The 14,665-nt window shown below is 33.5% G+C and overlaps 1 protein-coding gene across 15 annotated transcripts in view; it reads left to right on the forward strand.

Annotated features, from left to right (window-relative positions):
* SYNE1 (spectrin repeat containing nuclear envelope protein 1) overlaps nt 1–14,665 on the forward strand; it is a gene marked incomplete at its 5' end in the record, with an annotated part of 301,642 nt that overhangs the window by 65,604 nt on the left and 221,373 nt on the right. For 12 of the 15 annotated variants that reach the window (XM_083830445.1, XM_083830446.1, XM_083830461.1 and 9 more), the window contains 8 exons: nt 1,136–1,156; nt 1,455–1,547; nt 2,679–2,857; nt 4,537–4,733; nt 4,900–5,006; nt 10,924–11,031; nt 11,843–11,980; nt 13,210–13,374. In XM_083830445.1, coding sequence (XP_083686571.1) covers nt 1,136–1,156; nt 1,455–1,547; nt 2,679–2,857; nt 4,537–4,733; nt 4,900–5,006; nt 10,924–11,031; nt 11,843–11,980; nt 13,210–13,374 — 1,008 coding nt within the window. The remainder of the gene's footprint in view (nt 1–1,135; nt 1,157–1,454; nt 1,548–2,678; nt 2,858–4,536; nt 4,734–4,899; nt 5,007–10,923; nt 11,032–11,842; nt 11,981–13,209; nt 13,375–14,665) is intronic. The other 3 variants (XM_083830451.1, XM_083830458.1, XM_083830452.1) reach the window with 1 other exon arrangement.

Here is a 14,665-nt window from a genome sequence, read left to right on the forward strand (position 1 = left end):
CCTAGTCTACATGTCATAATGTAGTGGGGGACCCAAACTTTGTATGATGTAGCAGTGCAGCAAGATAATTAACTCTGCTAAGTATCAAGATAGATCACCAGGAATGGGACACCATGATTTTGCTTGCCGATCTGAGCATTTTTGTCTGGTCTTTCAGTTATTTTTGTATGCACTGTGTATTAGTATGCCGGATTTCCTTCTAGAGGGAAATGGAAATAAGCACTGTGTAAGGTATATTGCTGTGTCTGCAGGCTGAATCCAGACTAAAGAATGCATCTATCCAGTCTGTCATTGTTTTCCTCCCAGAGGAGATGGGGATGCTGTGGGCACAGGAAATGCCTCTTTAGCATCTGAGTGCAGTCCCTAGTTTTTACTCACAGGTGAATGAAGGGAGATGTATAAACGGCTGTCTGTGGTGCCTTTGACAGTGCTGGGGGTCTCCTACCACCATAAGTAATGTTTATTACACATATAATCAACTTCCTATTTTCACAATCCAGACAGACTCCTTTTACACTTCAAAATGCAATTGGCATTTGGCAGATGTTCTCTGAACATCAGAGAACATCAGATGTTCTCTGAAGTTTTTCCATGAACAAGTATGCAGCGCATGAACACTTTAGCTGCCCTTATTTATGTCAGTATTAAGGGAGACTATCTTAGTTTTGCTGAGGGAATGAAGGTTAGCATATTTCATTATTTTCTGACACTATATAATATATTCAATTTCCTTGAGCATTATCTATGTATTAATTTCTTTATACATACTCTGTCCCTTCCATGACTGGCTTTTCTCTTATGAGGTTATTTTAGGGTGATACCTTATTCAGACTATAGACTAACATTTGGGAGTTAAGACTCACAGAACCTATTCCTGTTTCTTAACTTTAATTCTTAACTTTAACTCTTAAATTTACTTTATTTAGTCCATTCCACACCTATTAGAAATACATCTTGCATAATTTAAAATCTGTTATGCATAGTCTTTAATTTACTTTCCTTATTAATTGTGCTGTAAGATGTAGCCAAAAAAATGCTATTTTTACATTATAAAATTAAATGAATGCATTTACCTGATAATTAATCACTTAAAACTTATTTTTGTATCATTTTTTCCATTTGTTTTTCATGCAAGTCTATATACAGAGGATCTCCGGTTTGTATAACGGTTTTACATAATTCTTTTTTTTCTTTTTTTTTTCCTTATTGTTGTTTTTTAAATGAAATTAAATATTATTTATACAAGTAATAGCATGCAGCAGCCCCCAAAAAATCTTTCTTTATAGCTATTCTTGTTTAAAAAGTGAAATTGTATCATTCAGTTATATTTTTTATTAACAAACTTGTTATTTGGTTACAAAACTGTGTTAAAAGCATGAAACCTATTTGAAATCTATTTTGTAATTGTTATCATTCCTTTTGTGTGGTAATAACACATTTTCTTTCCTAAATAGATTAAACTTGTCAATATAAACTCAACTGATATTGCTGATGGTAGACCTTCTATTGTGCTTGGCTTGGTGTGGACCATAATTTTATATTTTCAGGTACAACATTTTTTATACTTCAGTGTAGCTTGCTCAAGTAATGGTCCAGGTCATCATTTCATATGAACTGCTGTGTTTCCAGTACCTCACTACATCTAAGTTTATAATTAGCTATGGATCTGATCCTGAGTAAAGGAACAGTTTACTATAGGGGTGCTTCACACTGGTTAAAATAAGATACCTGTCTTTGGAATGGACCTCGAATGGCTTTCCTTTATCACTAGAACATATTCTTCCACTCTCTCTGAAGAGTGCAAAAGAACAACAAAAGAAAAGTACAGAATCATGGATTCTTCATACAAGCACCCTTACCAGCCCTGGATATGATTGTGCTGTATGACTAAATTCCATTGTACATGATGTCAGACAGTAATTATGCATACATAACATATGTAAACTTGCTGATTTCACTGGGAGATGCAAATACTTGTAAGTACAATACTTAGCTTTAAATGATGTAGGTGGAGACCAATCTTGCAGTGTCCTCCAGATATAACTATTTCATGTTAAGGCCAAATTGTTGTCAAATTAATGTTCTTAAAAGAGAAAATTTACTGATTTTCATTTGATGAAAAGCATGATGCAAATAACTGTCATACAACCTCAGCAAGCAATACTAATGCACTTTGTTTCAGTACATTCACTATTTCATCACGAGGTATTTCTAAGCAGAGATACAATTATATTTACACCAAAACAGTACAAAGGTAACTTAAGAACTATCCAGATGATCATCAAGGTCATTTCCATTCTTTAATTGAATGAGTGGCCTCTGAAATTAGTGGATAGTTTTATAATTTCAGTTCAAGCTAAATATGAGCTATTGTCTCCTACTTGAATGATAATTTGTCATACTAGATAACTTGACACAGTTACATATTGTTGTAACTGTTTGTTGGGAAAGTCAATGATTGCTAGATTTTCTATACTTCAGAAATTAAGACCATCATCTGGGCACATACATTAGAATTTTTGAAGCTACTTTAAAGTACAGTTAAACAATCTACAGCATGTTAATCACAGCTTCTGCTCAGCTTTGTTTTGTTAGTCCTATTACAATATTATTTAAGAGACTGCTGAGAATTAAACTGATTATCTACAAACAGTCCATTAATATTTTTTTTCACACAGATTGAAGAGCTGACCAGCAACCTCCCACAGCTGCAATCATTGTCTAGCAGTGCGTCTTCTGTGGAAAGTGTTGTCAGTTCAGAAACTGCAAGTCCCCCAAGCAAACGGAAGGTGGTAACCAAGGTCCAAGGAAGTGCCAGGAAGGCTTTACTAAAATGGATACAGTACACGGCAGCAAAGTAAGTAACCTACAGATGAATTGATTTTGTATCTTAAGTGTAAACTTTTTCTTCAGAATTTAAACTCTCTCTGTCAGGGACTGTCCTTTTGCTATCTTTTTATATAGCACCAGCCTGTGATCATATTATTTTTGATAATTGAGGCTGCTAAATGTTCCACCATTACAAAAAGCAAGTAATCAATAATAATTTACATTAATTTTACAAGCAATCACATTTTATAGTCTCTGAATAATGAATGGGATTATCTCGACAGAATGAGGAACTGAAAGGGGAATTAAATATCTGAATGATGATGTTTTAGTCTTACTGCCAAAACACTTGATGTTACAATGCAAGCCCCACACTGACAGCATTCCTTAGTGACAGAGCCTGTAATTCTGCACTAAATTCAGGCACTTGCTGTTAAAAGAGAAGTGGTGAAAAAACAGAACATCCTTCCACAGTTTTAAGGCAAAGGATGTATTACTGCAAAAATTGTCTGGAATTTTCATTCTTCTTAAACAAAGTTTATGCCAAGTAAGCCTAAATTTATTTCAGTTATTTTTGCTATTTGGTACAATTATCCCAAGTTTGCTGTGCTTGCTAAAAGGCATGGAAAAAGCATACATTAAATCAAAGAACCAATATTAATTTAGTGGCTTTCACTCTAAGAAAATAAAAATAAAAGGCATAAAAGAATAAAATGGATTTTTTTTTTGTACTTAAGTAATCACTGCTGTTTGAAGATATCAATCATGTAATAATGTAGATGGAAATAGTAAATTATGGAACAATGTCTCAGAGAAAAGAAATATAAAGAGAAAGACTTTCTCCAGTTCTTCAATAAATAGCTAGAATACAGTAACTAAAAATGCCTAATCAGATTGTACTGCACTATTCCTATTGAATTGTTGTTAGGAAGAGACAGGCTAGTGAAAGCTGTCAGCTGCAACTTCCAGACATGTAAACAAGCAAGATACAAACAAAGAGAGAGTTTCATAAATCTGATTTTCAGTACAGTGAGGAAGAGTAGGTGAAATGTGTTATAAGAAATCTAAAAGAAGGATAATACACTTTGCCAAGCCCTCATTTAGCTCACCGCAGGAGCTTTTCAAGGGCTCATCAAAGGCTGTAGTTTTCAATGATTACAATAATCTGTGAGTGAAGCTTTCATCTGGAGTTACTGTTCCTGTGACCTTCCCAATGACAAAACTACCTTCTTGTCCAGGTGTGTCTTCAAAGGAAGTTTACGTGCTCAAACTAATTTAAAAAACAAACAAACAAAAAAGTCCTGCAGTTTGTGGACCACTGTACCCTTCAGAATTACTTTTAAAAGCAGCAGTCAGAAGTGATATTCAGTTCTGATTACTTTCTCATTATATCTTTGCACTTCTTCATCATATACAAGAACCTCGGTGCACTTTAATTGTTCAAAATACCATGGGCTTATGGCCACTACTGAGCTTGCTGGTGACAAATGCAGTATGTATATAACTATATCCTCTAGGATCTTCATATGCAGTAATGAATTTATGCAGTGTACAGATGGAGCTGTAGTCAAGCTGACTAGCACTGTAGGAACAGCAGGTGGTTTAGGTCTAATTATGAGTAGCCACTGGTTGGAGCATCCTGTCTCCTCCTGTATTTCCTCTAGTCTTGATGCTGAGATCCACTATTTTTTCCTTCATATTCCTTAGGCAAGTTGGAATTGAAATCAAAGACTTTGGACAAAGCTGGAGGAGTGGTGTTGCATTTCATTCCGTTATTCATGCCATCCGTCCAGATTTAGTGGACATGGACAAAGTAAAGGGAAGATCAAATAGGGAAAACCTGGAAGAAGCCTTCACACTCGCAGAAACAGAACTAGGAATTCCAAGGCTCCTTGATCCAGAAGGTACCTAATTCATTGCTTAAAAAAAGTTTGGACTATTCGTATGAGTTAAATCAAACATGCTGATTAGATGGTTTTCAGAAGAAGTAGAGTAGTGTTTAGATATTTAAGTATCATGTTGTGCCATTCAGATATAATTTAATTTACTATGTTCTGTACTCATATCTAGATGTGAATGTTGACAAGCCAGATGAAAAGTCTATCATGACATACGTAGCCCAGTTTTTGAAGTACTACCCTGATCATCATACGGTGACTGATGTGCAGGAGAATGATGTAAGTTTCTCTTTCATACCTATACAAATCAGTTTATCTTAGGGGGTGGGGGTGTTATAAATACATTTTTTAGCTTATTATATTTTCTTTTGATTAACAGTTCAAATGAAAGCAAGCAGAGTAGGAAAAGTAAGAAAGATTAACTGAGAATAAAAGAACCTGTGTTGTAAATATTTACTAGTAGATGAAGAAAAGAGTGTGGCAGTTCTGCAGAGATTTTCCTTTCAACAGTAGGAGCCAAAAAGAACAGAAACAGTTTTGGTAAATGTTAACAAATGAATGGATCCCAAAATTCTCTGAGAGTTTTTCAAGCATAACACCAATAAGATTGCAATAGTTTGTTACGTGAGGCAGAGCATCAGTTCTTTTTCTATCACACTGGATTTATGGATAGGAACAAGAATAGTCCAAGAGATTGCTTAGTCTTTGGACTTTTAGATTTGGGAGGCAGTTATAATTTTGACACAGACTTCTTTATATTGCACTGTGAAGTTAGACTAGACTATTTGCTTTAAGGAATCACTTTCAGTCTTTTTTTTTTTTCTTGTTTGTACTGTGAGTGCTGTAGTGCATTGGTTTTGCACTAGAATATCTGTACTCAGTGATGCCAAGCGATTATGACTCACTTCCTAATCCGGATCATTTACTTCCTTCATGGCAAATGGAAGGAAACACTGCTGAGACAATCTGCTCAGCCCCAGCAAGAGAGAAAGAGCACCTTTTGTCTGTGTTTCTGTGCATATCTTATGGACAGCATTTTTTTTTTTTAATACTTTCTGTTTCTTGTTCCAAATTCTTTAATATAACACTTATTTAATATATGGGTAACTGCTTTTCTTGGCCACACAATCCACCGAAATGTGATTTTTTTTGTTTGTTTGTTTTTAATCCATTCTGCACCTATGGTCATTCTAATATGTACCTCAGGTAAATTAATTGATTAAAAAAATGTAAAGGAGAGAGTACTACTTTTTTTCTCAGTGCACATTGTATCATATATGAGTTATTCGTGTGATGATATAATCCATTTAAATTGAAAATTCTTTTTTTTTTTTTCAACAATTTTTGTCCACTGATTCTGTTCTGGGTATATACAGGATTGGTATTTTTATGTCTTCACATTTATAAAAGAGATGTATATATTCATGAATGCTCTCCTTCACACAAAAAGACCACATGCATCACTTACACAATCACATATAAAACCATATATACATCTCTTTTATAAACCTGAAGACATAAAACGCTCTGCTCTTTGTTTCCCCATAGGTTATGACTTTTTAAAAGATATACTTCTCTAACCATCTTGGAAATTTAGATACCTAAAATTTTCTAGTATTAACTGAGAGAAATTCAAAAATCTAACAGATGAAGTTTTTACATTTGAAATGAGCATTCAGAAATTAAGCTGGAAGACTGCAGAAGTGAAGATATAATGAAGCAAATTGCAGTCACTGCAGTCAGTCAATTGTGTTTATAGTTTGACTTGATCCAGTTAATTACCTTTATTCCATGGTAGTTTCTTTGTGGTTTTGTTTGTTTGTTTTTCTTTTTTATTTTGTTGTTGTTGTTGGATTTTGTTTGGTTTTGTTTTTAATATATAAGTAATAGGTTATTTTCAAGCAAATATGATCAAGGGTTCATCTCATACTGTTTGTATCTAACTAATAGCATATGTTGAAATTAAATTTAATACTCATAGAAGAATTATTCCCATCTTCTCAATCCATTCAAGCAAAAGTTTGAGCAGATTTGATGGGACCTTGTTGAAAATTCTTACCCTTACACAGTCCCAATGCACTTCTGCTGAAGCTAGTAAAGAGGTAAAGTTGTGAAATATCTATCAATTGCTTCATCTTGATATGATTTTAAATACAGAGAAAACACATTCCTTCAAGTTAAAAAGTGTTCTAATGAGAAACAAGTAATTCAGAAAATAATCCTGTCACCTCCAACATCTTTATGCCATTATAGTTCCCAAATATAAAAGGAATTTTCCGATCAGCAACTGGAAAAATATCTTTCTGAGCTCTTCCAGTAATTTGCTGTCTGCTTTTTAAGATGTGCATTAATAGCTCTCCCCTGAAGATATTGCTTGGCTCAGCATTCACAGTGCATCTGTGCTACTGTTATCAGTGGATGTGTTTCAGTGATGACAGTAACACATACATATAAACAAGAGTTTTCAAGAGGAATTGACTAAGTAATTGAATTCATAGATAAACTTTTTTAAAGGGACTTTTTCTTTCCAGTAAATTGGCAATAAAATAGTTCCACATTTCTGAAAAACAGATAACTTTTAACTTTTCTTTTCTTTTTTTCTTTTTTTTTTTATTTTTTTTTTAAGATTTAAATGGTCATGTCTGAAAATTCTGTTCTGGCTCTGCCTAAGAATTTGAACAGTTCAGCTGGTTTATAATTACATAGTAGAGAACTCAAGATAACTCATTTCCTAGTCCGTAATTAAATTTCTCATGAAACACGGATATATATTTTTATCTCTCCAAACAACAAAGTATTCTGTATTATGTAATTTTCAAATTAACACTGGCAGTTCAGTTTTAAAGAAGAAAATATATATATATATATATATAGAGAGAGAGAGAGAGAGAGAGACTGAGTTGGGCTGAAAAGTTTCTATGTAAATTTAATTTTTCCCCTGTTCTTATCATATTGGAATTCATAAACACTTTTCTCTAATCTTTTTCTTTCATATTCTTTGGTGGTTGAGTGGTCCAGTTCTGTTGTTTGTCTCTGCAAATAAGTGAACATGCGTAGAATTGTATCAGGATAGTTTAATAATCTAAAATTCTGTTTGGAAGTAGCATGCAGAAAATAAGTTGTAGTGACTTAAAAGAGTTAAAGTAAATGTGATCAGAGATCAAAAATCCTCATACTGAGGAAAGAACAAATGGTCACAATTCTTTGATGGTTTTCTTTGATGGTTTATGTTATGTTCTGTATTCTGCTTAAGATGTGCAGGCTTTAGAAAATAGTTATGTATCTGTAACAACACCCTTTTAATGTTTTTTATTCAGTGTAAGAAACATTAGGCACTAATAAAAGTCATGTTTTAAGAATGATATCTCATCAGACTGGGGATTATGGTGGCAGGGGATGATGGTGGCAGGTACCTTTGTTTCTAAGAAAGTGAATCCTTTATGACAGTTATCAAAACTGAGACTTTGAAATGTTTTTGTATCAACCAAGGAACACAGAATCACTGCAGGTGACAAGAAGTGATCAGCTCAAGTGAAAACGTGTGAAAATTTAGAAATAAATAAATAAAATGCCTATTATGCTTTTCTTCAGTTGCACAGTGTCAACGCCATTAAGTTAGGCAGTTATTGAAAGACCTACATCTGCAATTAAGCAGAAAAGTAAACAAATATCATCTGACTAAATAGTGAAAATAAATAAATACATGAATCTCAGAAGACCTAATGTCACCTATTAACTTTACCTTTTTCACTTAATGTCAAAGAAATCATACTGTAATTTGAGAGGTGTGGCTATTCCTGTGTTCTTCAGGTATCACACAGGTGCTCTTGTTCTGGTGATTTCTATTTCAAAAAGAGTCAGGCTCATTTTTAGCAATTATTGAATTTTTAAGCTGCTTTAACAGGAATCTTGCTAAATGCCTGTTTTGCTCACATTGCTTGCTGTATGAACAGTTGTCACCACACAGATGCTCTTGCAAAGACTTATCTTAAAGGAAGTGATTCTCAGCCATAAGAATGTAATCCATAGAGGAATAAAGTCCTGTGCTTTACAAAACTGAAGTTATAGTATGAACTAAAAATAGTGCATTCACTGCACTATTCACTGCATTGTGAAACACTTTCTCTTCTTGATTTCAAGAATACCTTACTTAAAGTTTCAATTACCAGGATTGTTACAGGAGTTTTGACCTATTAGGATGCAGAATTTAGTATTGTCTTTATGGATCTGACTGCTAAATATTAATAGAGATTTCAATAGTCTCATTAAAGTTATCACTTCTAGCGAATGGAGTGCTTTTAATACCAAAGTTCTTCTTTTGGTGGCTGAATGAGTAAAGAATTCTCTCTTCTCATAAGGGAGTAGTCTTGGATTTGTTGTTCATCTCAAAGAATCTTGATGTTATTTTTCCACACAGAAAGCAAGCTACCAGACCAGTAGAGTAGTGCTATCAGACCAGTAGATTAGTACTATCAGACTAGAAGAATAATACTTTTATTCTCCTTCTCTATGTTTAAATGTTGGAAGCATTAGGTGTTCTGGCATTTTGTGACACTGTATGCAGTAAAGGAAATGCCAGCATTATAAAAAGCAGGAGCAGGGAAGTGTCATATATGCCCTAGACTGTTTCTCAGGTACCAGCTTTAGGCATGTGTCAGAAAATAGGAAATAGAGCTTTGTTCCAGTGCAGCTGTCCTAACACAATGTTAACCTTGCTGCAACATCCAGATAAGAATTTACCTAGGGAATTAACAGACATAATGCCTGTGAGATTTGCACAATCTGTTATGCAAATTCTGTCCAACCAACTAGCACTGTTTTGAGCAGAGGATCAGTACCGGAATTAGCAGAAATACATCAAAGAAGATGATTCTGTCCTTTCCTCAACTGAAATGAAGCAATACCTCTAAGCTGTTAAAATGGTTAAGGGAAGTTACATTTTACATATTTGAGACAACTTTCAAAGAAAGGAACCATAATTGGCTCCTTTCTCAGGTTAGGATTTTATTAAAATAATTAACTTTATTACTTAAATACTATCAGGTGCTCTTCTTTTTTAACACGTAGTCCAGTGCTTCTTCTCTCAGATAATGTTTAAAATTCAGTCACTCATTTTAGGTGCTTAGCTGGTGCAATGCGGTGTTGCTTTTTTTCACTGCAACAGATGTGTTTCTGATAGTCACCAATTTTATGGTAATATCACTTCTTTCATTTTAAAGAGTAGCTTCTGATTAACAGCCAGAACACATGGTTCATTGGTTGAAAATATGAGATGGACACTTGTATTCTACTTAAAGATTAGTGTACTTACACAGTGCACAAAAAGCCTTTCTGTTGTCTGCCAACCTTCCCATATAACATGCTGACAGACCTGAGATTTCCTGCCAGTATTTTAATTTTCACTGCCAGGTCACTGAACTCTGCAGAGAACTTTGCAGCCTTGCAAAGCTTCAGGGCCGATGATATACTTGAAGTGTTAAAGCAAAACTATAAAACAAATATGCCAAAAATGTCATGGAAACAAAAGAAACTGTGAATAAAATCAAGTTTTATTTCTTTCTTTCCATTTTCCTTGTTAAAATATTCTCTACTAAAATATTTTGCCAGCTTCTGAACTTAGAGCTTGATGTCAAGGATTTCCCTGAAGTCACTAAGAAAATAAATGCATGACCTTGGGATCATACTGTTACTACACTTTCTCATCCAGCACCATAACCTTTCTCTCCCCTTCCCTCCCCTCCCAGCAATAGTAGACCAGATAATAAAAAGGTGGTGAAATGATGATGATAAATTCTCTCCTGTCTCAGCCCAATTAGCTTTTCCTGGAAATTCACACTGCATATATGTGGAAAACTAAAATTAGCTGTTGAGGTATATTTGAAGTACTTTCTGTTAATTTAACAGCAGGCAAGAACTACAAGTAATATTTCTGACACAGTAATGACACAAATAGTTATGACACTGCAAGACTCATGTCTAGATGCTGAGTTCATCTTTCATACTCACAAAGTGCTTTTCAATTAGACTGTATGAAGATAAGTGATGAGAGAATTTGGCCCCAAGGTTTCTATTGATTTTCACTACAACTAATGACCTTGAATGGCTAGAGAGATTTTCTATCCTGAGCTATATCTGACACCTCTATTAAAAGGCTGTAATAATTTTTTTGTGTGTATGTGGTTGTATTAACTCACAGAAGGAAGACAGGTTGATGCTGAGAGACCTAAAAGTGTGGGCAGAACAATTTGAAAGAGATTTAGCCCGAGCACAGGTGGCAGAAACAAGCTTACAGGAAAAATACCAGGTAAGCAATTGGGAAATATTGGGAAATATTTGAGTAATAAGATATTATTGTCATCATTTTTGTAATATGCATTGCAATATTTTATGCAGTCTGCATATTTGCAATTCAACATACTGTAGTTTAAAGAAATAAGGATGTAAATTGTGTTGCCTGTTATTGGTGGAGGATTATAATGTCAGCTCCAGCTTTGCTATGTAGAATAGTGCACAGATGGTTTGCCTAACACAGAGCTTTTTCTAGCAGCATGAACGACTGTCCTAGTTAGAAGTGAGCATGTGTCTGTACAGTCCTTCCAGATCTTCCATGATATAGCTCAAATGAGAGGTATAACTGAAAGCTGGATGAGGTGAGAGGTGGACAGAAGACAGGGCTTAGAGCTTCATTTTTAAGCCCTCTCTTAAAAGTTAATGTCTAAATCTACTACAAATTTTGGCCTAAATTTTCTACCGAAGCTTGACTATTTTCTAAAAACAGCAACTGCCTGTCCTAACTTGCATTTAAACCATTTGCTAGTTCATCTGAAAAATGATTATTTCCTTTTGGACAGAGTTCAGGCATCTGATAACTGAAGGGAAATGTAAAAGTCCTACCTATATTTTCCTGGACCATTCTAGGATCTATTAAAACCTTTAATAAAAAACAGTTCAATGAAGGTTATAAATATACAAGTTAACTGCTTCTCCTTTTTGGGAAGTATTATGACTTCTATCAATGCAAAATTGTCATATAGGTGGCATAAATGGCAACTCCATAAATGTTGCAGATTTTTTTTAACTCTATGCTACATTAACTTGATTTTGTCTTTGTGCAGTCATTTAAGCATTTCAGAGTGCAGTATGAGTTAAAAAGGAAACCGATTGAACTTGCAACCCAGTCCTTACGGAAAGATGGTAAATTATTGCTTGATCAAGCTATAGTGAAGCAAGCATGGGACAGAGTTTCTTCCAGGGTAAGTTGAAAATTTATTACACTATATATTTTTTTTAAGTGAAGGCTGAGATTTTTAAATACTTTAAGGTACCTATTTGCTGCTGATTTTACTAGGCATTAGGAACATAAATATGAAACAAGTTTCTAGTGATGTTGAATTGTATTGTATTTTTTTGAGAATGTTTATAGCTCTATCGTCCTTAATATTTGTTCAAAGACAGTATGAACTTTAAGACAAGGACAGTACTTTGAGGTTTCCCTTTATGTGAAGTTATATTGACAAGCCAAGCTGAAAATATTGTGAAGGGAAAAAAATGCACAATGCAGCTTCAAAATGTAATTTTTAAATTGAAACTACTAAAGTTATTCTAGTTATAACTAAAAATTCAAATACAATATTTATAATTTAACCAGAAGACATTTCTGTGCAACAAATTCTGAACATGAAGATTTAATGCCATTTTTAATGCCAGATTTTAATGCCATTTTTTACCTGGTTGCAATAGAAGGAATTAACATTATTTTTCGTGATAGTAATTCTGTACTAAAAGAATGAAAAATCCAAAGTGAGTTATAATGTTTGTCCCAAATAAGAAATGTTATCAAATCATTATTTGATACTCAGTGTATCTTCACGTATTTTTTTATTATTATTGTGTGTGTGTGTATGTCATATTTAATGGAGAATCTATTTTAAAATATTCTTTTTTGTTTGTTTGTTTTGGTTTGTTTTTGTTTGTTTGTTTTTTTACAGTTTTCATTATTTTTACTCCCATAACTGGGATTGCCAATAAGACATGGTATTTTACTGTTGTACTCTGGACTCCACAGTTCTTTGAAACTCATTTGCATATTTGAATGAAAATAAAATCAAAATTACAATGAAAAGGTTTTTATGGAAAAGTATGAAATAAATAGCACTGAGAGGAAGATTGTCTCACCTGCTTCGCTGTGCTTGATGAAATTCCAAATCTTCAGAATGTCAGCTGTTACAGTTTACATATAATCGGTTCTGTAACGCAGCTATGATTCTAGAAGGGAAATCCAGAAATCCTTATAGAGATTTTGTCGCCTATGAGAATGATGTAATTTCAGAACTAATGTTGAAGTAATATATCTAGGTTTTTGTCTCAAAGTGTTGTGTTTTATTTTATTTTTTTCTTACAATGAAGAGCTTGTTTTTTCTTCATACTTGTTCGTAAAATTAAGCAAGGAAGGAAATTCAGTCCTCTTACTTTTATTTCCCAGCTATTTGATTGGCACATACAGCTTGATAAATCTCTTCCTGCACCTTTGGGTACCATAGGTGCTTGGCTTTATAGAGCAGAGGTTGCTCTGAGGGAAGAAGTAAGTATTCAGCAAGCTCATGAGGAAACAGCGAATATAATACACCGGAAGCTTGAACAACTTAAGGTAAATACACATGAATTCTTTCTGTGCATTATATTTCATTATTTCCAAGGCTATAAATGATCCATGATTATTAATTGCAATTTGAAAGCTAGTTGGTATGGGTGGTGTCACTTTGATGGTAGCTAAAGATTAGATATCTTTCAGTGATGACTTTTAACTGTGGTACCTATGTATTTTACAAGTAATATTAAAGATTGGTTTTGAATGTTCCTGCTGCTTCTTTCTGAAAAATACTGTGTATTAGTATTTTAACTGTTTCCTATTCTAGGAGTTCTGTTGGGGAAAACTCCGTACAGAACTCCTAAGTTGGATGCATTGTCCAACCAATGTGAATTCACTAGGTGAAACAGAAGAAAGACAGCAAGCTAAATGCAACTACTAAATGTGCTGATGGTTCGTGAATATATACCTCAGACTCGGGGAAAAAAATTGTGAAATGAATTTTCATTGGATTGTAATGACAAATGACATGAGAAGTCCCCTCTACTGTGGTAAAGAGGAAATTTACTAGATAAATTTGAATATCATTTCTATTATTTTTGCTGAGTCCTTGTTGTCATTTAAAATCAAAACTGTGAGGTTTGTCTGTGCTTTTATGTAATACATAAGAGAAAAGTATAGAAATAAAATATTGGAGACTTGACGAAAAACTGAAGCAGCAAATATAAAGGAGAAAGGAAAAAAATGGTGTAGAGAAAGGCTGTACTTGTGGCAGTAAAGCTGTATTGTTTCATATATTTTCTTCAATATTATTTTATCAATACTATTTTTTAAATTTCTTGTGTTTGGATATTGCTTTCATTTTTATGGCTATGAAGGTTTTTTCCATTAAAAAAATCCACTTTTTAATAAAAGTAAAGCCACATAATGAAAAGCTGACAAATTTCATGGATATCTTGGAACAGATCGTTTTGACAGTTTTTGGATCTCCCAATTATTCTTTATTAGAACAGTGTCACCTGTTCTAATTTAAGTTTTAGCTAATAAATCTTACCAAAACAATATTAAATATTATGGGAAAGATAATTGTTATCTTTCAAAGTCTAGTCTTTCATAAGGTTACATTTCATTAGCTTTATTTTTGACATAAAATATTACAGGATTCATAAAAATTGATTTTCATAAAAAAAATGTTTTTTTGTTGTTGTTGTTATTGTTTGTTTGCATAATGTGAATAGTATAAACCTTATTTTGATACACTCATAAGAAACAGAAAAAAAAAATGTGTACTAAACTCTATTCTCTTTGCATCAGAAATAGTGGGGGGGGATATCTACTCAAAAAAAAAATA

This window comes from Anser anser, assembly GCF_964211835.1.
Source record: "Anser anser genome assembly, chromosome: 3".
In the NCBI taxonomy this organism is placed as follows: Eukaryota; Metazoa; Chordata; class Aves; order Anseriformes; family Anatidae; genus Anser; species Anser anser.